The sequence below is a fragment of the Anabrus simplex genome, chromosome 5, assembly GCF_040414725.1.
Source record: "Anabrus simplex isolate iqAnaSimp1 chromosome 5, ASM4041472v1, whole genome shotgun sequence".
NCBI classification, from domain to species: domain Eukaryota; kingdom Metazoa; phylum Arthropoda; class Insecta; order Orthoptera; family Tettigoniidae; genus Anabrus; species Anabrus simplex.
The window spans coordinates 278,262,620-278,288,094 of NC_090269.1; the positions used below are offsets into that span (position 1 = coordinate 278,262,620).

The 25,475-nt window shown below is 39.0% G+C and overlaps 1 protein-coding gene across 1 annotated transcript in view; it reads right to left on the reverse strand.

Annotated features, from left to right (window-relative positions):
* Nucleotides 1-13,522: 13,522 nt before the first annotated feature.
* LOC136874837 (glutamate receptor ionotropic, delta-1) overlaps nucleotides 13,523-25,475 on the reverse strand; it is a 276,714-nt gene continuing 264,761 nt past the window's right edge. Inside the window, exon 9 of the mRNA XM_067148516.2 lies at nucleotides 13,523-16,519. Within this exon, the coding sequence (XP_067004617.2) occupies nucleotides 16,192-16,519 (328 nt within the window). The 3' untranslated portion in view covers nucleotides 13,523-16,191. The remainder of the gene's footprint in view (nucleotides 16,520-25,475) is intronic.

Here is a 25,475-nt window from a genome sequence, read left to right on the forward strand (position 1 = left end):
ACATATGGAAGAATGTTACTCAAAGCAAAAGAGCTTTAACTCAGTATAATTTTATTTAATTTTTCATTTACCCATACTCCTCTTGCCTGATCTACCTATCAATCTTCTTCTTCTTCTTCTTCTTCTTCTTCTTCTTCTTCTTCTTCTTCTTCTTCTTCTTCTTCTTCTTCTTCTTCTTCTTCTTCTTCTTCTTCTTCTTCTTCTTCTTCTTCTTCTTCTTCTTCTTCTTCTTCTTCTTCTTCTTCTTCTTCTTCTTCTTCTTCTTCTTCTTCTTCTTCTTCTTCTTCTTCTTCTTCTTCTTCTTCTTCTTCTTCTTCTTCTTCTTCTTCTTCTTCTTCTTCTTCTTCTTCTTCTTCTTCTTCTTCTTCTTCTTCTTCTTCTTCTTCTTCTTCTTCTTCTTCTTCTTCTTCTTCTTCTTCTTCTTCTTCTTCTTCTTCTTCTTCTTCTTCTTCTTCTTCTTCTTCTTCTTCTTCTTCTTCTTCTTCTTCTTCTTCTTCTTCTTCTTCTTCTTCTTCTTCTTCTTCTTCTTCTTCCCACACCTTGTTGAGGTCATGGATGTGAACTGTGTTGCACATGTGAATCTGGCCCTGCTCCCAACACCAACCCATGTTGCATACTTTCATGGTGGTTGGTACCATACCATGGCATGACCCAGTCCCCAAGTTAGAAGCAGACACAACAACAACCCTCAGATTGGCTGGAAATCGAGCCAGGGATCCATTGAACTGAAGTCCTTGATGCTGACCATTCAGCCAATGAACAGGATGCTTGTTCTACCTAATTAATATCTTAAAAATCCTGCAAGAGTTATGTGGTAGAAAGCAAGATTCAATAGCATCCACTTTACATTCATCAGCCCTTGGTTTTGTGTACTCTGTGGAAAATACAGAGGCCCTGCTGGATGAACATATGCCACACATTATGCTGTTAGGTGCTTAGTTCAACCAGATAACATGGTTTTTAAATGGTTCAATCAAGTCCACCCAATCATTCTGGCTACCGGTCCTGAGCCACATTACCCATCTCATATGAGAAGGCAAAATACTTTTGTGAGGGAACACAAGAAGATCGCATTTGACGTGCAGCCCCGCAAGTGAGCACTTCGGAGAGAGCTAGCCCCGACGGCTGGAACTGGTAAACCAGACTGCCAGATCACCGACCGCAAAGTGAAGACTCGCTGGTACAGTACTACCACCCGCCGCCGCCCAGCCAGCCACCGCTGTTCTCAGTGCAGTCCGCCCTACTGGATACACTCCGCCCGGACTGCCAGTGCTCCTCACCAGTCTCCCCAGCCAAGACAACGCTAGCACCCGCTAGCCCGACCAGCCAAGAAGCCTACAGATGCTACCAGATACCCTGGTGGCCCCCAGAGCAATTGTCCGGTCAGCTTGGTGTCCGGAGATCATGCCTTGTCCATGGCGTAAACCACATTAAAAAAACTAGCCTGACACGGCTCCAGCAACAAGTTGAAAATTCATAGCCCGGTCCGCAAGTGTGTTTGACCTCCAGTATGTCGTCCACACCTCTCCTAACCTCTACCTAACCAATCCCCACCAAGAAAATACCATAATGGCCAAAAGTCAAGACCACGGAACAAGCCCGGTTGATCAAGTAGCCGGGCCCCTGTTCAATCCCCGCCTAACGCCTACCAAACTAGAAGCCATACAGCCCTCAAAGAAGATCCCAAAAAAGCAACCCAGGTAACCCCTTCCCTAAGCACCCCCCCACCCCCCTCTCAAAACTCCAATTGATCCCCATTGCCAGCTTTCTCTCAAAAATCAGACAGTACCCAGCCACAACTCCAATATAGAGGACCACAATTCTGAATACCCGTTCATATACAGAAGAAACAACTCAATCTTCCCAATATCACCAAACAGCACCGTAACCACCATTCCCCTTGGCCTAATAGTACATGCCTCCCTGAACCGGAGCACTATACTCGGCACCACCAAGGACCTTATCCACACCCATGTAGCATTAATAGAAGAAACGCACAAGAACATTCTACTGATTATCCTCTTCCAAGACAATCATATCATCGAACTCTCCTCACAAACTGAAACTCTCAAGGATATTCCAAGAGCCCTGTACTTCCACCCCCAACTCTGCTATACCAATTCAGAAGAAGAACCTGATGCAGAAGAAGGAGAAGGAGAAACAACAGAAGATGGTCCCTCACCTTGAAAATGCGGCTCCCAAACCACCATACCACTGTCCTTAACCCAAACCACACCCCTAACTATAGAAAAGGAGATCCAAACAGGCCCAGTAAGCATACACCCTGTAACCGCAGAACCCAACCAAACCCATTCCTCACAGTTAAATAATTCACAAACCTCACAACCCATGCCACAGTCACAAGCATACCCTTTAATATCCAAAGAAACCATTACCACCCGGAATCAAACCCGTTCCAACCAGAACAAACCTCACCCACAAACATCACTCATTTTCATGTGTTACGATTGCCTCCAGTTAAACCATTCAGCAGCAAAGTGCCCAAATCAAACCCGTTGCAACAGATGTGGTGATCACCACCATCACACTGTCTGCCCAGTTCCTTGAGATCAGGCCAAATGTGCCAATTGCAAAGGCCAACATGCCGCATCATATCCTGATTGTCCATTCATCAAGAAACTCATAAAAGCCCTCTACATAACAAGCAAGCACCTCCACCACCCACAACAGTCTCACCAACAAATCCAGTCTCTATTAAACCTCAACCTCAACCGCCCCCTACCACACATCATTTAAACTGCAAATCACAAACCATCCCGACCATAGAACTTCTCAAAAACTCCTCTCTCGGCTAACCAGCTTCACATAACTCAAGCCCCCCCTCCCAACCCAAGACCTTCCCCTTTATGGCCCAACAACCCACTACGCATCCCTAAATTAAACACCATCTAATCCCTTCAGATGACTAGCACCTACCTAAGCATAAAGTCTACTTGCCACCACCACATTTCAATCACTTCACATTTGTCACTCATTACCTTAATAATAAATATAAGAAATTTATTCTAACTTCAACAATTTAGGCAAATACAGTCACCTAAGTGCTTTAGAAATACAAGACTTTATGTCTATCCTGAAATTGGTTTTAAACAATAACTATTTCACTTTCGACGGTATTATCTACCAGCAGGAAGGTTTGGCCATGGGATCGCCGGCTTCAGGCATCTTAGCTGAAATCTACTTAGATTTTTTAGAACATACTAAAATTGATAATAATAATAACTTCATTAATATTCTTTTTTGGGCTAGATATGTTGATGATACTTTGGTAATTCTAGATGAAAGCACAACAGACGCAGCTTCTACTCTTATCAACCTTAATAATATCGACCCACACATAAAATTTACGCTCGAATCTGAATCTGAACAAAGAATAAATTTTTTAGACTTAACCATCATTAGGCAACTATATTCCTTAAAATTCAACATCTTCAGAAAGCCTACCCAAACATCTTCCACTATTCATCAAGTTTCCTCTCATCCACAAATCCATAAAAGAGCGGCTTATAATAGTATGGTTCATCGAGCCTATACGGTCCCAATGTCTGAATGTGATCTTAAAAAAGAATTGAACAACTTCAACCTATTCAATACAGTACAAGATGTTAACGTGTTAGTTAAACATCATTAAAATAATTGTGACATGTTTCATCCCCTTTGTGGGGCATCATCAGTCATATCAATACCTCAAAGTTCTACCAGACGTCTGGTTGGAGAGTTTTAAAACATGTTGCATGAGTGAATACATAAAAAAACTTTATGATATCATATCATTAACAAAATATCAAATTGATTAAAAATATGTTGCACTAGTGAAAATGCTTGTGAATTTTCACTTAAACAAGGCTGTTATATGTGTAATAAATGACAATATTGATAGTCTAAAATCTTTTGTGATGCTAAAGTTCGCAGACAGTTTAAAAATTTATATACAAATATTGGGAACGAATTCAGAATACATACAATTACAAATACTGTACACGTATTTTACATGTGAAATGATGTGGAAAAGCATTCCAAATTTGTGCTAATTTCACTTAAATTTGATCTTAATATTACGTTCATGATGTGGTCTAATGAAATTAGCATCAAGATGTGGAAGTTTGTATGTGATTTATGACCAACTTATGTGAAAACGTTGCATTACATCATAATTCAACCTAGATGTCTAAGTTGCATAATTATATTTTAGATCCAAACAAGTTAGTTCGCTGAAGTATCCATGGGCTATTCAACTCTGCTGGACACTCTCTATGAGATGGAGTGCCTAGTGCATGTAAGCAACAGTTGATGTTTGATTCAAATTGAGCCTGTGTTGAAACAGTTGAAGTAATGGCTTGAATGAGGGCGGTTGAAGTGTCGTTAATATCTTCCCATTTGACTAAAATGTTGAAGTTTTAATGGTGTGTTTCAGTTGCTGGAGTATGGGATGTCAGTTTATTAGTTGAATGGGTGACAGTCAAAACGTTGTGCAATGTAGTTAATGTTGAGCTGTCTTACGTATGTGAAAATCTTTAGTGTTGCTGGGCTGTTAACTTATTGCTAAGAAGTTTTTGAAGCACTGGCTGTCACAGTGCTAATTCCATTAGACCACATCATGAACGTAACATTAAGATCAAATTTAAGTGAAATTAGCACAAATTTGGAATGTTTTTCCACATCATTTCACATGTAAAATACATGTACAGTATTTGTAACTGTATGTATTCTGCATTCGTTCCCAATATTTGTATATAAATTTTTAAACTGTCTTCGAACTTTAGCATCACAAAAGATTTTAGACTATCAATATTGTCATTTACTACACATATTACAGCCTCGTTTAAGTGAAAATTCACAAGCATGTTCACTAGTGCAACATATTTTTAATCAATTTGATATTTTGTTAATGATAAGATATCGTAAAGTTTTTTTTTATGTATTCACTCATGCAACATGTTTTACAACTTTCCAACCAGACGTTTGGTAGAACTTTGAGGTATTGATATGACTGATGATGCCCCACAAAGGAGGCAAAACATGTCTCAATTATTTTAATGACGTTTAACTAACATGTTAACATCTTGTACTGTATTGAATAGGTTGAAGTTAAAATAAATTTCTTATATTTATTATTAAGATTCTTTCAATACAGAAAAAATGATTTTCTGAAATACTGGAATTATATACTAAATTAAACCACAAATTTTATGCTCTAATGGGAGACACGTCAAGATGAGATAAAGGACCCAATGAGGTCAGGGATCTCAATCAAATCCACAGCTAACAGTCGCTCCGTGAGGCTCAAGCTCACACAAGAAGATCGTCGACAACCAACAGTTGCCAATCCATGAGGACATTACAGACATTTGAATTAATAGGCTCCATTCCAGACATCCTCCACTTAAAACTGCTAGCCCTTGGTAGAACATAAATTCTCCCTTCATCAGATGGCTGCTGTTACTCATTTCTGAATATACAAATTCTCCTGCTTACAACCCACTAGCACTCAATGTTGTTTGTGATTGTACTTCTGACAACTGAGCAAGCCAATTTTAATGTGAAATATGTGACCACACATATAGAACTCGATAGATGGGAGAGGATGAGGCTGCTTCTGGCAGAATATGTGTAACTGTCATTTAACCTCTTCATGCCTGCGATGCTTTTACTCATACAGTTCAACACCAGTGCCGGCCCCGTGGTGTAGGGGTAGCGTGCCTGCCTCTCACCCGGAGGACCCGGGTTCGATTCCCAGCCAGGTCAAGGATTTTTACCTGGACCTGAGGGCTGGTCCGAGGTCCACACAGCCTACGTGATTAGAATTGAGGAGCTATCTGACGGTGATATAGCGACCCCAGTCTTAAAAGCCAAGAATAACGGCCGAGAGGATTTGTCGTGCTGACCACACGACACCTCGTAATCTGCATGCCTTCGGGCTGAGCAGCGGTTGCTTGGTAGGCCAAGGCCCTTCAAGGGCTGTAGTGCCATGGGGTTTGGTTTGGTTTTTTTTAGTTCAACACCAGTAGAGGTGGTTTGGCACCTAAGCGAACGATCCTTGGCAAGTGTATCCTAGGATTGACGGTTGATGTTTGTGACCTTTATGGTTTATTTAAGCTGCTCTTTATAATGCTTCAAAGGGGCACATGGAGTCTTGTTCCCAAGGAAAGTTCACCACAAAGGAATTGGTGAGGAAACCTGGTGTCGCTCATACATTACACATGCCCAGTCCACTGAAGCTGCTGGCCAATGATAGGGCCTTCTACACTATTCATGCATGCATTCTCAAGACTGCAAGATTGGAGACATGGTTCTCACATTTGATATTTAAGATGAAACAAAGTTTCTGCTGATGAAAAAAAATTCAAGTTTCTCGATGTCAAGGTGATACAGGGTTCAGTTTTCACATCCACAGAATAACAGCGTGATAATGACTGCTTTATACATCATGTTTGGATAACCGACCAAATATCAAATGAGCAGCATAAAGTCGGTTTTCTGCATCGTCTTCCGAGGCAATCATTTCAACAAGATGTTGCCAAGAAGTGATCTGCCTGTTCCAGAATGACGTCTGAGACAGAAACATTGAACTTTGCAAGCCTAGTCCCTGGGGCCAAAACGATCATATGCACTATTGAAACTATTGACTGACTGCTGCAGCTCCTCAGGGGTAAGAATAGGTGATGCAGTATCATCAGCATACTGCAGTTCAGTATGCTTAACTTATATGAGTTAAGCAATGTGAACGAAGTCTCATCAAGTTGAAGAGACTTCCATCAACACAATAACTTAAATCAATGCCAGAGGTGTTGGTACATGTTAAATCACAAAGCAAAGCAGCCACATACATAACAAAGAAGATTGGGGCAAATACAGACCCTAGTTTCAATCCATATGTTGCAGAAAAAGCATCAGAGATGTTTTCCTAATGGAGAACGTGACCAGACATATCATGGAGTGCTTGAACCTGGCCAATGAAGCATTCAGAGCATCCAAAGTGTCTCGACACTGCCCACATAGTACATCTTCGGACAGGGTCAAAGGCCTTTTTCAGATCATAAACACTAGGTAGAGAGGTTGCTGTCATTCTCTGCATTTTTCTTGGAGTTTTTGTGCACAGAAAATCATGTCAATTATGCCTCCTGAGACCTGAAATCCATTCTGAGACTTGGGAAGAATCATCTCTGAGACAACCTGGAAATGGCAGAAAGTTTGCCAGATATGGACAGCAGTAGTATACCACAATAGTTGCCACATATACTGTGATCACCCTTTTTAAATATGGTGATGATAGAAGCATTCTTCATGTTACCAGGTACTTGATGAGTTTCCCAGATTAAAAGGATTAGTGTAACGAGCCTTGCTTCTAAGAATAAGCCTGTCCCATGAATCAGCTCCAGTGGGATGTGCCTTTCTGGGTTTCAATTTGTACAGAACCTAACAGAATTCCTGGTATGACCGTGGCAGTGCTATCCATGACTGAGGAGGCTGTTGTGGCATATCTGAGAAGAAGTCCTCAGCTGTGGTAGAGTTCTGATTTAAAAGAATGGAGAACTGTTGTTTCTAGTGCTCCAAGATGGCCTTGCTATCAGTAAAGGCAGTAACACTGTCAGCTAATTTGAGTTTATATTGAAGAATGAATTGGTCCATGTAGCTCTTTAATCCCTGAATGGAAATTTTGCAGGTCTCTGCCATAGGATAACCGTTTAAGTTTCTGAGCTTTCTGTTATCAACAGTTGTTCTTCATTTCCCTGGTTCAAGTTGAGCATTTCTGTTTAAGAATTTGGAAATGGGCTTTCTTCAAACTGAAGGATTGATCTTACTGAAGGATATTTGGCATTAATGAGGCCCATAATTTCTGCATTGTTGTCCTCAAACCAGTCTTGACTCTTCTTTTCTTCATAACCAATAGATTCCTTAGCTGACTCATGGAAAACAGTTTGAATTGACCATTCTTGCTCCACATCATTTGTTGTAGCTGAATGGGATGCCCGTAATTCGGAGATCGCATTCTGGAGCTGTGTAGCAATGGAATGATCTGAAAGTTTATAAATGTCAAACTTCCTTCTGGACACACTTCAGTAACGCAAAGGCAAACTATGTTGGAAAGAGGGTCTGAGTTGGCTAGAAGTGCGTGATCTGTCCAGCAGTCATCAATATTTCTTGCAGTCTTCGTGATCAGAACATTATCTTGTCACACTGCTGGGTGATGATGTAGTCATGAATATGCCAGTGCTTGGAGTGCAGGTGCATCCACATGATCTTAAAATGGTTAGGCAGCTGAAAATGAGTACTGGTGACAAACAGTTCATGCTCAACACATAGGCCAAGAAGCTACAACCCATTAATGTGTTGCATTTTCCAATACCACATTCTTCCACAACTGATTATCACTCCCATTTATACCCTTGAAATCACCAAGGAATAACAATTTGTCTTTAGGTGATACTTATCAGATGAGTAAGCAAAACTGATGATAAAACTTCTTCCTAACATCTTATCAGCATCTAGAGTGGGGGCATAAGAAGATGTCCCCTGCGAGTGGTATATGAAGAGTAATAAGCCATTTACTGATTGCTGTGGAAGGGAGCTGGAGTTGTGTCTTTACAGCAAAACCAACACCACGCGTAAGAGTCTCACCTTCCTCCCTTTCCTTCCAAAACATGTTACAGCCTGATCCAAACTCCACAAGTTTTCCATTACCAGAAAATCTGGTTTCACTCAAGGCGGCAACATTGATGCTCAATCTAGCAAGCTCATGAGTGATAAGTTCTATTCATATTTCAAGTCTGTCATTGTTACTTACATCCAGTGTTCTGATTTTCTGCATTCCAACTGTAATTGAGTGATTGGTTTTCTGACTGCAATTGGGGTGGCCCGCTGGATGTGGCTGCCTAGCCAGGCGAAGAATGTGACTGCTGATGTTCAGCCCACATCTTCTCAGCCTTCTCCATGTGGGGTGGGCAGCAGTACTTCTAAATAGGCCTGTCCAGACACAGATGCAGAACCAAATTCCTGAGTAGTCAAAGATCTTAGAAAGATGACCATCATACATCTGTGGTCAAAATGCAGATACAGGTTATAAGCTCCCAGTTTCACCCAAAACTTGCTTCTACCATCCTTATCCCATCACCATTGGTCTTCAAAGAGTGATAGAAGATAGCAGAAAGGAGTGCCACTGGCGTGAATTTGTTTAAGGTGGATCCCAACTTGCCAGGGAGAGGCCCACCACCATGATCTCAGAGCCAAATCCTGCAGCACACATGCAGGGTTGATCACTGGGACTACAGGGACTACAACAGACTGCCGCAGACTTGATATACCTTTGGAATGCACCTTCACAGCCATTCCATCTGGCATGACCTCCTTCACCTCCACGACCATTGGAAACTGAATATTGAATGTTCTTCCTCCATCAGTTTTGTTTTTTGGGCCAAGAAAAGTGCTTGATGGCTTCCAATGTCTTTTCTTCCAGTGAGGTACCATCACCACACCTAAAGGAGCCCATCTGCCCGAAGCCTTTGTCCTCCTTAGAGAGTTAGGTTATTTGTTGCTGCCCATCACTCAGTGTTGAGCTGCCAGCCGTATGGCCTACTCCATTACCGCAGCAGGAAAAACTTGGTGAGGTTCTGGGCACACTAGCACATAAATAGCAACTTTAGGGACCAGTAAATGCAATGTATGTGTTTATTTTCTTGATGATGCTTGTTGTTTAAAGGGGCCTAACATCGAGGTCATCGGCCCCGAATGGTACGAAATGAAATAACAAAAAATTCAGATTCATCCACTGACCAAAATGAAATAAAAAATGTCATGAAGAATGAATGGATGATATGAACCTACAAAAAGACAAAAACAAACAAACAAACAAAAACAGTGGATCAGACACAAAAAAAGATCATGAATAATAGTATTACTGACCAAGGGACCACTTATAAAGCACAATGATGCTTGATGTCAATAGGAGTGCAAAATCCACGACTATGGCCCCACAGAATGGTACATGTCGCGAGTAAAGTAGAACCATGGTATTTGTCATTTTGGGGTACTAATCAAAAGTAGCGAAGACTCACGGTATTCCACACAAGATGGTACTACTCACAAGTATTGTACTTCGTACAGGTAACGCAGACCTATGGTGTTTCGCACACAATGGCGCTACTTACAGCCAACGCAAACCGATGAGTTTCCTCACCTAGGTGTACTAGTCACAGGTGCCGGTCCCAAGGGCCCCGTGATGTTCCTCACATAGTGAGTACTAATCACAGGCAACGCAGACCCACGGTGTCGCTCATATAGTGGTACAACTCACAGGCTACACCCAGACCTGCGGTGTTGCCCACATGGGTACAATGCACGGGTACTGGAATCCACCAGGCCAGGCTTTTTACTGCAACTAATCACAAACCTATTTCGTACCAAGTTAGTGATACTACTCGCAAGTACATGCAACCCATAGTGTTCCCCGCATGATGGTACGAATCAAGAGTAGTTTCATGGTTCTAATTCAATCAGCCCTTGGTCGCCCCTTGTAGTCGCCTCTTACGACAGGCAGGGGATACCGCAGGTGTATTCTACATGTGCGTCCCCCACCTGCAGGGGGTAGTGTGTTTGGTCCGCGAGAGGTATTTTATTTCCCTCAAGTCCGCCGGCAAGCCGGTTAGGACCCCCCTATCCGCCACCTGGGACACGCCACGTGGGAGTATCACCTCTCCCCCTGCTACGCCTGCACAGCAGGTTCGTGGTGTTTATTTTCATGTCAGAATCCAGTAATATGATATTTTTAAGGACTAAAGTGCATTTCACTTGTTGCACTTCTTTTGTTTAGCTCTCTATGAGTATATCAATTAACCTTTCAGAGCAGCAGAGGCTGCAACATTCAGAAAAATACAAATGAGGTATTTACCTTATTATATAATTTGTATTTTCTACCAACAATTTAAATCCACCAGATTTCTGTAACACACGTCAGGAAAGATATGATTACGGTACCACTTAGTGCCAAAGAATCCAACTGATACATAGTACATCCACAAAACGTCCTCAGCATTTCCAATTTATGCCATATATTGCCCCCAGCACTTCAATGGCAAACTCGCCTAGGATGGGTGTCAGTGACCTTCAGTGCCACAGTGAGAGTTAGTCACACTTGGTATTGTGCATTATTTGCCAGTTTGATACAAAGGCAAACTGTGTTTTTCTTCCTTTCCCTACATTCCCCAAGCATGGCTTATAAATTGACTGGTGAAGTATTCTCCTATAATTGTGACTGTTTTATAGAGAGCCTTTTAAACCATTCATTAGAATCACGTCATGTACATTTAGTAAGAAAAGTAATATTATTTCGAATGCCAGACCAAATCCTAAACTTGAAGACTAAATCACATTGAGGTTTTGAAAGACATTTTAATGTATTATAGAGTATAGAATTCTCATATCTTATGCATATCTTGTGCATATATTTTGGTCACATCTTCCAAAATGACAAATACACACAAATATTATTACTATTCTTATAGTTCTCTTATTCTTCATATAATTCTATACATTGGGTATTGCAGAAAGAAAATTTTCTTTCTTTTGACAACATACATACCACCCAGTGATCGAACAACATTATTAATTGCCCTTAATAGGCTACAGTGGTGGTGGTGGTGGTGGTGGTGGTGGTGCTGGTGATTATTGTTTTATACAACCGGGCAACCATCCTCAATTATTAACATTAATCAGAGGGAAAACAATGAAAGGAGTTTGACACATCAAAAAATGTAGATATCAGCCAAATGAAGACAAGGGCCACGAATGGCATAAAAATGAAAGTCTCCCTAGTATTCGCAACCTAATACTGTCGGGGTCAAAAATAACGAGTTGACCAAGTGAGGAAGACAGCATAGATAAAAGTGAGGAGCCTGGCACAAGTCAGTGGAAACAATGGCAAGACTTAGCTAAGGGCCCCATGGTTGCCAACCCGTGCTCCCAAATTAAGAGCCCCTGGGGCCCCTTTTAGTCACCTCTTACGATAGGTAAGCGATACTGTGGGTTTTATTCTACTGCCCCCACCCACAGGGGGATATGTTATCGTGGGAATAATATACTTTAATAAAAATTCCACTAACATTAGTCATAAATGTCCGTATTTACTCACTTAAATGACATAAATATGGATTTTTAGATTAATAAATTGAGACAAACTGAAATGTGTTGTTGTTGTTGACAACATTTCTCCACTCCAGTGAGCTGGGTGTGGGTATTTAAGAGCCTTTTCCAGTTTGTTCTGTCCACCCACAACTGATGTTCTACTATTGCTGCCAATTTACATCACATTTGGCAAGGTCTTTCAAAATTTGCTTTTACCGACCATCATGAGGCCTCCCTTTGAGCCTGTTACCAACAACATTCCTTTCATAGTATGCTCTTGGGGTCCTGTTTGGAGCCATTTTTCACATACGTCCATACCATCATAATCTGCTTAATCCTGAGATATCCAACAGACTCTTGTCCAATCCAAGTTGTTACCACATAACATTTTGTCTCTCCTTGAACATTGGAAACAAGAATAGAGGAACTTCATTTCCATGACCTATAAGTGACTTTTTGCAGGCAGTCAAAATTGCTGTTTCATTATAATTGGTAAAAGATATGTTTTGTATAGTGTGATCTTCGAAGCTTGGGGAAATGTGTCATCCCAAAGTAGTACATGAACAGAATGATAGAATTTTGATGCAGCTTATATCCAATTGCCTATTTATTGGTTTATAGTACTGTCAGAAGAAACAAAACTCCCTAAATATTTGAAGTTATTAATAATATCTACTTCTTCATTTTGCACTCACAGGTTGACTGCTTCAAAATTTTACTAATCCCCAAACCTACTGTTTTAGGTTGGCTGATGATCAGTCTCATTCTTTCAAATTATTCTTACCAAAGATCTAGTTTAGCTTGTACTTCTGCTTCAGTCTCACCCTACAGTGTAACATCATCAGCAAATACAATCACATATGTAGTTTGATCTTTCATTTTCAATACTTTTATAACCCCATCTACCATAATAATAAAGAGAAGTGATGACAGACAACTTTCTTGTTGGACTCTGTTCTTTGTTTCATTGATTTTGCATACAGCTCTTTGTTTCATGATACAGGTGTTTAACTTGAGTTATAATCTCACCTGGCACCTTATGTCTCTTTATGTCACTTCTTCATGTCTCAAACATTCCCATATGTGATTACGTGACATGTGATCATTCGCTTTCTCAATATCAAAGAATACAACTATAACCATTCTAATCCCAGTTTCTTTTGACAAGGATTCTTGTAAAAAATATGAGGTCTACACTTGATCTGTCTGGTCTAAATCCATGTTGATCTTCCTCCAGTTTAGATTCAAACAATTTTCTGATTTTTCATTCCAGGATAGAGTTGTATATTTTTTATTTACCCTTGAGATAGAAGAGTTATACATCTATAGTTATTACACTTCTTTCAGTCTTCTTTCATAAATAGTGGAATGATCACACCTTGCCTCCAGTCAGTATGTGGATGACAGAGCCAAATAAGGAAAATTTATAACAAACTAAAACAATTAACAACATCAACAGCAAATTTCACTGGCCAAGATATGCCAATGACAGTTTTACAACTACAAATAACTGATAGTAAAGTCATACTTCAACAAATCAATTATTTAAATCCTCACAAAATTTACACTTCAATATGAGACTAACAAAACTATGAATTTTCTAGATCTTAAAATTACGAGGCTAAATAACTCTCTCAAATATAACTTCAGAAAACCCACCCAAACAATAAATGTCCTTAGGAAAGATTCCCTTCATCCAGGCAGCCATAAAAAAAAAAGGGCACTTCTTACAGCATAATTCAAAGAGTTTTCAAAATTCTTCTTTCTAGCAAAAATAATAATACAAATTATGTTGACAAAGTCAAACAAAATAAAGAACAAGCCATTCACTACACTGAAAAAAGAACAAGGGGAGAAAAAAGAATTTGCCACTTTTACTCTTAATAATAATTTATACCAGATCACAAAAGCCAGCCCCACGGTGTAGGGGTAGCATGTCTGCCTCTGACCCAGAGGCCCCAGGTTCAATTCCTGGCCAGGTCAGGGATTTTTACCTATGTCTGAGGGCTGGTTCAAGGTCCACTCAGCCTACGTGATTACAACTAAGGAACTATCTGACGGTGAGATAGAGGCCCTGGTCTAGAAAGCCAAGACTAACACCTGAGAGGATCCGTCGTCCTGACCACATAATACCTCATAATCTGCAGGCCTTCGGGCTGAGCAGCGGTCGCTTGGTAGGCCATGGCACTTCGGGGCTGTTGCACTATGGGGTTTGGTTTTAGATCACAAAAATTTTTTAATTAACAGAACTTCAAATTGCCTTTAAAATAGATAATACCAATCCCAAACTATTTTACAATATGCTTATTTTCAATGAAAATAATAAATATTTACAATCTGGCAATTACAAATTAACCAAGAACTTTTTCAACTCGTTATAAAGATCATGTAAATGACAACAAATATAAGAGGTTTTACCATGATGGGCAAGCATATGCCCAAATACAATCAAGCATTTTCCTCCATAAATCAAGATCTGGAACATCTCAACATACTTCAAAACAGACACATCTTGATCAAAGAAAGAATCCTATCTTCAACCTTAACGAAATTTTACAGAAAACCTCATCTTATTTGATGAAATAATAAAAATAAATTCCCAATTACAAACAAATCTTCTACAACACAAAATAAGCGAGCCATTCCCTTCCCTCTAATTCTTTCCCCCTCCCCTTCTATGCCATTTCACCTCAAAAGTGACAAATCAAGGCAATCTTCTGCTTGCGCTCACTCAAACGTCAACACTACATGACAGAGTCAACTTCAGAGGCTAGAAGAAGAGATTGTGAGTATTGCTTCATTCATTGACCCATTTTTTAGTAATAAGTATATTTCCATTTCCTACTCTTTCTGTTTTCTTTCGTTTCTAGGTTTATTCTTATCAACCAAAGAAGAGATACAAGATTTACAATACTAAATATTATATTCATGTTCCATATTGATGCTTACATAATTAGAAATACTGTAAGACAGTAAGGTCCACCATATAAAAATTTCATTCCAGTCCCATTCGACCTACAATCATCTTTGGTCTATACTTCTCAATATGTGTCTTTCACTATATTTTTAATCAACCAATCAACAAAGAACATTTCCTCAACTACAAAAAAACATGGTCCTTTTAAAATCTTTTAATGTGTCAGTGTTTTAATAAACTGTACTTTTGTGTACATCATATTTTACTTCATGATCACATAGATGTTCTTCCACAATTAGCTAATGATGAGCCAAATAAGAGTTGAAAAATGTTCTAATTTTTAACATGATTATTTATTTTATTTCATGTTATTTTTATTTTTTGTTATGAAAGAAGCCATACTTTTTAGTGTTGGCTCAGTTAAATGTAATTTAATGCAATGTAATGTCTAACACACAAGTTCAATAAAAATATTACACTGTAACATTCCTGTAAAAAAAAAAACAGACTATTAAACAAGGAACAAGGAAGAATGAGGGTCACGGACTGGCAGCCGGTTGGATTTGAGCCAATGAAAGAGCAAAGGTTTCTTCAAATGCCTCGCAATGTATGCTGGAGTGGAGACAAAGCAGGACTTCATTAAGATAAGTTCCAAATTTCAAATTCATAGGTGTTTGAACAGAAATAAACATAAATATTTCCAAATATTGAGTATGACTTGGTAGAATATGATGATATTTTAAGAATGAAACATGGCATTCTTTTTTTAATAGTGTGTATTTTTATTCCTTGTTTAATAATATGTAGTATGTTTTATTTTACAGGTATGTTAAAGTGTAATATTTATACTGAACTTGTGTGTTCAACAGAATGAAGAGCGTTTAAGTTACATTTATGTATTTTCAAGTACATGGTCTTGATATTGTATTGAATAGAAACAAATTATTTTTAAGAATTTAGTTTAGATAACTCCAGTTTCACAGACTTCGACTTCTGTGGTGAGTATATAAATTGCGGGTGGGTCACAAACCATTGTTTTTGTAATGAACGATCTATATTGTAAGGATGTTTTTGTGAAGTTCAGTGTTCGAGGTTGGGGATATCCCTTGTAAGCTTCACACCAACTTGCAAACTTGTTACCTCAAAGGGAGCTTCTTCCTATAAAACAATCGCAAAAGACATTCGTTTATGTTCTGTGAAGGTCTCCAGGCTTCTTTTAATTCACCACTCCTCTTTTTCTGACTAGTTGCATGGGACATGTAATGATTACCACAAAATTTTAAACATCGTTCAATAACTATCAAGACTACTGCAGCCAAGGTACCCAACATTAATGACAGAAGAAGAGGAGTCGTATCTTGTAGTGTCATCTGTTTGAGAGGTATAGGTGGTTCAGGTGTGGGCTTAGGTCTTGTATCATCCATTATCTTCTTTATCAACCCACTTCCACGCATACGTTTGATACTGAAATGGAAGAGAATCAGGATTAACAAACTTTTATTTTATCCAAATCATAGAGAAAAGAGAAACTGCAAATAGTAATGGAAAGGAAGAAATGTGATGAATAAAGTCAAACAGAGAAATATAGGAACAAATACCGATCGTGTTAATTCTAACGTGTGTACTTATACTTATTCCTACCATGATATATTTGACTTTATTACTAATACCAGCACATCTCAGTCCTAACATTAAGTAATTTCTATCTTCACATATTATACAACCTACAACTAGAGGCAAATTTTTTTGGTAAATCAAATGTGAAATATTAGTATAAATTATTGGGGAAAATGTATGGTCTTATTAAGGAAAGAGGAGAATGGAGAATGAAGAATAAGATAATACTATAACAAAGAGCTCTACCAATGTTAGAAAACACCTGAGTGAACAATGAAGAAATAATACATAGATTAGATATCATCTTTATTGGCAGAAAAGTTAGACTCCAGACCCTCTCTTTTACATAACCACAATATACTCCAGAAGGAAAGAGGAGATAAGACCTAAACTCCGATGGATTGATGGAATCACAGAGGATAATTCATCAGTGATCTGCATTTAGGACTGTTGCCCAGGTGGCAAATTCCCTATCTATTGTTTACCTCAGATTTTCTTAAATATTTTCAAAGAACTTAGAAATTTATCGAACTTTTTCCTTGATTAATTTCTCCAACCCCTTACTCCTTGTGCTATAAATGAATATTTATCCCAATTTCAACTTCATTTTATGATCTTTCCTACTTTAATAGCTCCACTCAAGCTTATTCGTCTACTGACGTCATTCCACCCCATCTCTCCACTGATACCATATAGTCGAGCATCTCATCTCCTTACTTCAAAGTCTTCCCAGCTCAAAGTCTCCAACATTTTTGTAACACTACTCCTTTATCACAACGAATCATGCTGCTTTCCTTTGGATCTTATCCATTTCTCATGTTCAAGTTGTCCTGGTGTAGGTCCCATATACTGCAACCATACTCTAGTTAGGTTCTTACCAGAGTGTGCAGAGATCTACACCCTTTGTTTACAATCCCATTTATGTGATTACCCCAATGAAGATCTTTCCTTACATTAACACCTAGGTACTTACAAGGGTAATCTCAAAAATAAGGTCTCCTATATTTTTATAAATACAGAACTCTGTTCGTGTGACTGTTGGTCACAATATTTTGAAGAGTATTTCCCGCGCTTGCATATAAACATGCGCATGCTGCGCTGAGGCACTCAGTCTTGGCTTGGCAGCCGTTGAGAATGGAGCTCCCATTGGATGTTACCGCCAAGTGCGAAGTGCACGCAGTTATTTGGTTTTTGAATGCAAAAGGTACTGAACCGATTGAAATCCATCGCCAATTGATGGAAGTGTATGGTGAGTCGTGTATGGATGTCAAAAAATATTCGTAAGTGGTGTAGAGAGTTTGCAACCGGTTGTACTGAAATTCACGACAAACAAACGAGCGAGAGACCGTCAATTTCCGTCGAGACAGTTGTGAAGATTAAGCAAATCATGCGTGAAGATTGGCGGTTCACCCTGGATGATCTCTGCACTGTGGTTCCTGAGGTTTCCCGAAGCACTGCTCACAGAAGTTTAATGGGAAAGTTGAAATACCAGAAGGTGTGCGCAAGATGGGTGCCACGCATGCTGACTAAGACCACACGCGGCAACAAGTTGATTCTTCCCGTGCATTTCTTCAATGCTTTGCAGCCGAACAGGAGAACTTTTTGGACTCAACTGTCACAGGTGATGAAACCTGGGTGTTCCACTTTATACCCGAGACCAAGCAATAATCATGCCAGTGGCGGCATCCCTCTTCGCCAAAGCCGTGGAAATTCAAGCAAACACAGTCTGCCAGTAAAGTCATGACAACTGTGTTTTTGTATTGAAAAGGGGTATTGTTGGTCAAATTTATGCCTGCTGGGACCGTAATTAACGCTAACAAGTACTGTGAGACCCTGAAAAAACTCAGACGGGCAATTCAGAACCAGAGAGGAGGAAAGATGAGCAAGGGCATAAACATTCTCCATGACAACGCTCGCCCGCACGTCGCCTGGCAAACAGTTGCTCTCCTGCAACAGTTTCAGTGGAACATCATCACCCACCCACCTTATAATCCCAACTTGGCACACTGTGACTATCATTTGTTCCCTAAGTTGAAAAAACATTTGACTGGAAAGCGATTCAGCACCAACGACGAGGTGAAAGATGAGGTTCACAACTTCCTGAACAGCATGGCGGCAAGCTGGTATGACATGGACATACAAAAACTATCACAGCATCTACAAAAATGCATCAACTGAAATGGTGATTATGTAGAAAAATAGCTAAATGTTCAAGCTGTAAAATGATGTAAACCATTGTAGAAATAAACAGGTCTTAGTATTTATAAAAAATAGGAGACCTCGTTTTTGGGATTACCTTCATACAATGATCCCCATAAGGAACTTTCACCCCATCAACAATGTAATTAAAAATTGAGAGGAATTTTCCTTTTGGTGAAACTTACAACCTGATTTTTCATCCCACCATTCCATTGTCCTTTGTCTATCTCACAATGCTGTCCAGATCGTTTTACAGTTGCTCACAATTCTGTAACTTATTTACTACTCTATACATTATAACGTTATCCGCAAATAGCCTTATCTGCGATTCCATTTCTTGACTTGTATCACTTAGATATACATAAGAAAACATAAAGGTCCAATAATAATGCTCTGCGGATCCCCCCCCCCCCACCTCGCTCCCTTCTTAATCATTACAGGACCAGATATTACTTCATCTGCCCTAATTCTCTAAGTTCTATTTTCTAAAAATGTAGCCACCCATTCAACTATTTTGTCTAGTGCAATAGCCCTAATTTTTACTGTAATCTCCAGTGGGCAAAACTACTTGGAGTCATTTGAGGCAATGCCTACCCTAGGAAATACGATTAAACATTAAAAAAGTAACAAATTTATCTGCTGTTTTTATTGTGTTAAATCAACAATAATATCATCCGGCTCCATGGCTAAATGGTTAACGTGCTGTCTTTTGGTTACAGGGGTCCCGGGTTCGATTTCTGGCAGGATCAGGAATTTTAACCATAATTAGTTAATTCCCCTGGCACGGGGACTGGGTGTATGTGTCGTCTTCATCATCATTCCATCCTCATCATGACGTGCAGGTCACCTACGGTCGTCAAATCAAAAGACCTGCACCTGGTGAGCCAAAGTCCTCGGACATATCCCAGTACTAAAAGCCGTATGTCATTTCAATAATAATCTTTATTTGATATGTGCTACATGACGACAGCAGATGATGTGCTTTGCTGATTGCCCCGCTAGATGGCAGACTACTTGTTCTGACAGGGAGGCAGTCTGTAACTTGTCCCACCCAGGACTTCTTGTTTTGTTTCCCTTCCGTCAGCTTGAGGATTCAAGCAAAGTGGTGGAGGAAAGATAGATTACCACCCATGCTCCTCTCTCTGCAAGGTTTAAACTCCAAAGGGGCATGCCCCCTCTGCTATTTAAGAGTGTAGAAACTCCCTGCACAAAGGTGACAATGAAGTATTGCATTGTTAATTGTGTTTTATTCTTTTGAATTAGTGGGCAATCAGTGCATTATGGGCTTTGTTTGTGACAGTTCAGAAATGGACTGTTAGTTTTGTAAAACAAGACTTCCAGTACATCATCCAGTTGAAACTCGACTTTACGAACATAACAAGTTTTTTGAACTCTTTAAAATATAATTCGTTCTCATCTTGGACTTACAAAGAGAATGTGAAGCCAAAAACAAAAGATGTATGCCCAATTTTGATATTAAGTGTTTTGACGGTAAAGCAGCGAGAAAATTTCAATTTTCTTGGTATACACAATATTTGTTGTTAACAGCCTGTTCTGAAAGCAAGAGAATTCTTGTTATACGTGTGTTTTGTTTGGTGGTGGAAAGGAATTGACTTTAAAGGGGGGTAACTGTTACAAATAACTTACTTAGAAAAGCATCAAAATTCAAATAAACATATTAAAAACGAAGAGAGATTCTGTTTACTGGGGCGCGGGAAGATAGAACATTCTTTATCTGAAGCTGCAAGAATTCACGTCGTTAAACAAAACGAAGTCGTGAAACAAAATCAGCTTGTTGTTGAGACTTGTTGATATTGTGTGTTTTCTTGGGAAACAGGAGCTTGGATTTCAAGGTAATTTTGAAGGCGAAGACTCAATGAACAGGGACAGTTACCTAGAGTTGTTAGATCTTCTTTCAAAACAGGAACAGTACATTCGAGATCATCTCCAGTCCACATTAGGCTTTAAAGGCACATCAAGTGAAATACAGATTGAATTAATTGATTCTGTAACTATCATAATTCAGAAGACAATCAAAGCAGAGATAGATTCTTGTGATTTCATTGGTATTCAGCCAGATGAGACTTTAGATGTATCAAACAGATTTCAAGTTGGCGTAATATTCCAGTTCTGCTCAAAATAGGGTCCCGCAGAAAGATTCATAGTCTTTAATGATGTTTCAGTTGATAAGACTGCATTAGGCTTATCAGAATTAATTGTCGATATTCTGTGAAAGTGGGGACTGATTGATAAAGTCGTATGTCAAACATGACGGGTGCTCCACAATGCACAGGAAAGCATGGGGGTGTTAAGCATTACGTTAAACAAGTTTGCCCACGGGCAATATTTCTACACTGTTACGCCTGCAAGTTAAACCCCGTTCTTCTCCATTGCTCCATAACAATAAAATCAGTCAGGCTCTTCATTCATAATCTGACAGTGTTTCATTAATTTTTTAGTAGATCCTCAAAAAGAGCTCATCTTCTGGAATCCAAAGGATTCAGACTTCCATGAGCATGGAGCTTTCATTTCAGAGCAAGCAACATAACATTTTCACACTATGATGATGTAAGACAGGTTTTTGAAGACATTGCAGAGAATGATAAGGGTTGGGACAGTGAGTCGTACAATTCAGCTATCGGGTTGCTCACCATACTCAAGGAGGTCCAATTCATTTATTTGCTCTGTTTCTATAGAGAAATTTTGTTTATACAGATCATCTCCTTGCTCTACTGCAACATCTGATGTAATTCTGTGTAATACGAAATTAGAAAAACCACTGGTATCCTCAAGGACATGCGATCAGAAAACACAGTATCCTCTTGCATTGAAAAATGTTGCAAAATGAATAGTGAGGTAAATGTAGATGACAGGACACTCCAAATGCTCAAAATGTTAACCTATGAAGTTCTTGACACTTTAATTATGAAAATGGAAATACAGCTTGGTGATTTTGAAAGCATTCAGTTTGTTAAATTGTTGCATCAAACTCACTTCATAGTTTACAAAGAGAGCTTCCCTGCTATTAAACTGAACAGTCTTATGAACATTTACCCCCTTTTTCATAGAGAAAGATTGGAAAATGAATTGATTAACATTTATTCCGATATAGAAAAACATTTGTCCCCGTTAAACCCTGTTCTTCTCCATTGCTCCGAAACAATAAAATCAGTCAGGCTCTTCATTCATAATCTGACAGTGTTTCGTTAATTTTTTAATAGATCCTCAAAAAGAGCTCATCTCCTGGAATCCAAAGGATTTTACATTATATTGTCCTCAATGACCTCAAACCAGTGTATGTGAAAGTGTCAAAATTTATTTGTTTAATATTAACATTTCCTGTGACCACGGCTTCCACTGAAAGGAGTATGAGCACTCTGAAGGGGGTAAAAACATACTTGCATAATACAATGAACAATGAAAGACTCAGCAGTCTTAGTACCACTTCTACCAAGAAAATGCTGGTGACTGAGCTCGATAGCTGCAGTCGCTTAAGTGCGGCCAGTATCCAGTATTCGGAAGATAGTAGGTTCGAACCCCACTCTCAGCAGCCCTGAAGATGGTTTTCCGTGGTTTCCCATTTTCACACCAGGCAAATGCTGGGGCTGTACCTTAATTAAGGCCATGGCTGCTTTCTTCCCACTCCTATCCCATCATCGTCATAAGACCTACCTGTGTCGGTGCGACGTAAAGCAACTAGCAAAAAAATGCTTGTGAAGGAATTGATGAGTGCTGACTGACTGAATATTTCTGCCTTCTGTAAGTCCTCATATATACACTCCCCTTGTTCATTAATGATCCCTGGAATGTCCTTCCTGGAAACTGTATTTACCTTAAAATATCTATACATATCCTTCCTTGGCTCCCTAAAATTATGTTTCCCATCATGTTGTCTTTAGCTGATTTTTTTGCTAGAATCAGTTTCTAAGCTCCTTCAATCTCTCCTTATTCCTACAACCATTCCTATTTCTTTCTAATCTGCCTCTCCTTCTTAATCTCTTTATTTCTGTGTTATAATATAATGAGTCCTTACCATTCCTTGCCACTTTTAAAGCTACATACCTGTTTTCATACTCCTCAACAATTGCTCAAAAATCCATCCCATACGTTGTTTATATTTTGATTTACCATTTTCCATTGACCATAATTGCTTTTTAAATATTTTCCCATGCGTCTCTTATCAAACATAAGGTATTGTACCCGCTCATAGCCTGAGTCCCAACCAGCATTTATCTCAGAGAGTGTTACGGTCCGAATCTATCGCAAAAAATAAGCAATAAAAAATATTATGAAGATATAAGATCTCCAATTAAATATAAGGGTGCCATCTAATCAGTACTACAGGGTTGAATGGGACACACTAATTATTAACTTTAAGGCTCATCATAAACTAACACACAAAGATACATTAAATCAGATCCAAGGGAAAAATTGGAAGGCTCCGTTCTAGGAATGGGGGCAGATATTTAAACGGTCACCAAGGGTTTACTATTCTACAAGAACAAGAACCTGGAACTGTTTCCTTGCAAATGCTAAAGGGACATTTTATTTAAGTTAAAAATTGAACATACACAAAAATTCATTGACCCTTATTTTGCCGGTAATTTGGCAAATAATTCCTGAAAATTTCACATATTAATATTTTACACTTTTGACCACCCATCCACTTAGGTGGTGGAACCGTTGATTGCTGAGGGTTGCAATTCGACCCTCATGAACACAATGACCATTTATGGTCATGGACCAATTACCTGTTGGCCAGGTGGGCGTGATCACATGAATCATATCATCGCCTCCACCTTTATTGAGATGAGACCAACCCGGGACAATACAAAACTCTCTCCGGGTTCCTAACCAAGATATGCTATCGTTAACTGAAGGAAATGACAAAGGAACTCTAACCTAATGGTCCAGATGTAGGGATTTGCCATCACATTACAAATAACAAATTTAACTTATTATTTACAACAACTGGATATTATTAAGTTATTTTGCCAGCTGACTTCCCTAGTATCAGTCAACATCATCATCCGAAATAATTAAAAAATATTTTTAATTTTATTATATATATAAAATTTGCTGGGGCCATCAAGGACCATGTTAAGTCTTCTTGCATTTGACACTGAACTTGGCCTTCTTTAGAGCCCAAATTTCCCACATTCTTTGTGAGTGGGCCTGCTTATGCTCCTCTGTCCAAGGGGCACCATGTCTTCTCTTCGATGGCTCGTCTCGGTTTAGCCCGTTCGTCAATATTTTCTTGCGGAAGCGATCTCTGTTGAGGGCATCTTCTGCTGAGATATGTATCATTTGCAGGTCTTCTTTAGTATTTCTACACCAGGGAATATTGGTTTGGGATTTGAATCAAAAATCTCTTTAGTTAACATTCTTCCGTCCATTCTTTTCAGATGACCGTAAAATCGTGCCCGCCTTTTTCGGATTGTGTCAGTAATTTTCTCTATTATTATTATTATTATTATTATTAAACATTTTATATTCTAATATTTCAATCTTTAGAATTTAGTGATATATGTTAAATCCCAAAATGAACCACCTAGATCTGATTTCACATCGGTCGGGACACAATAACGGTATTCGAAACCGCAACCTTATTTTCATACTGCTGTTAATTTATGGGAGCACCATATCCTCCCAAGACAAATCTCAAATCCCCTGGTATCTCACGGCTGGGCAAATACATCCAGTACCTGCGATTGCTAAATTATTCCCTCCTTTTGATTTGAAGTCCATTTATTCCACTGGAACTCTTCAAAACATTTAATTCACTAATTAATCCTTGGTGCGTGGACTCTTCTGCCACTCATAACACCGAAATCGGCATATAATATTGATGTAGGCCTCGAGATTCATCTTATTTCCTCATCGACATCAGTACGACTCAATTTCACCTCAAGCCGGATTTTTGTCCCGCACGAATTCCAACATCAAAAATGGGCTCAAACCACTCTGGGCCTTCAACATAGCGTGACCAACATATACAAGTGCCCCTATCACTTCTAAACAAATATTTATGATTATTATGGAGTCCAAAAATGTTAAATCAACCATTAATGTTAAAATCAATTTTACTGCTCGAATTCAAGTCTTCCACACCTCATGTTATCTCCACACTTAAATTACTTTAACTTGCAATCATTCTATCAAAGTAGGCCTGTGCCATTATTCACAAAGCATTATTATTAAACACTCATCTACACATTACCCATGTTCATTTATCACTCCGATAATTCTACTGATTATTATATTTCTGTCCAGTGGTGAAACTTTGTGGCACACATATTCCTTGATATTTACAGACAATCCAATGGACTTCATTCTGTCCCACAACAATTAAATTCACTTGCAACCCTCTACCTCTGGATAATCTTACAACATGCCTTAATATCTATAAAGTTTAGAATAACTGAAAACACCTTTGAGCACTTCTAAAATGAATATTAATTTTATCCTTACGTGAAACGTGCTCCTAATACAATCACAAACACTTCAAGAACTTGAACAAACAAATCAAACCTAATCTACTCTATCAAATAATCAAAATTATGATGAGTGCTTGATCTAATTATGTACATATTAATTTGTTCCT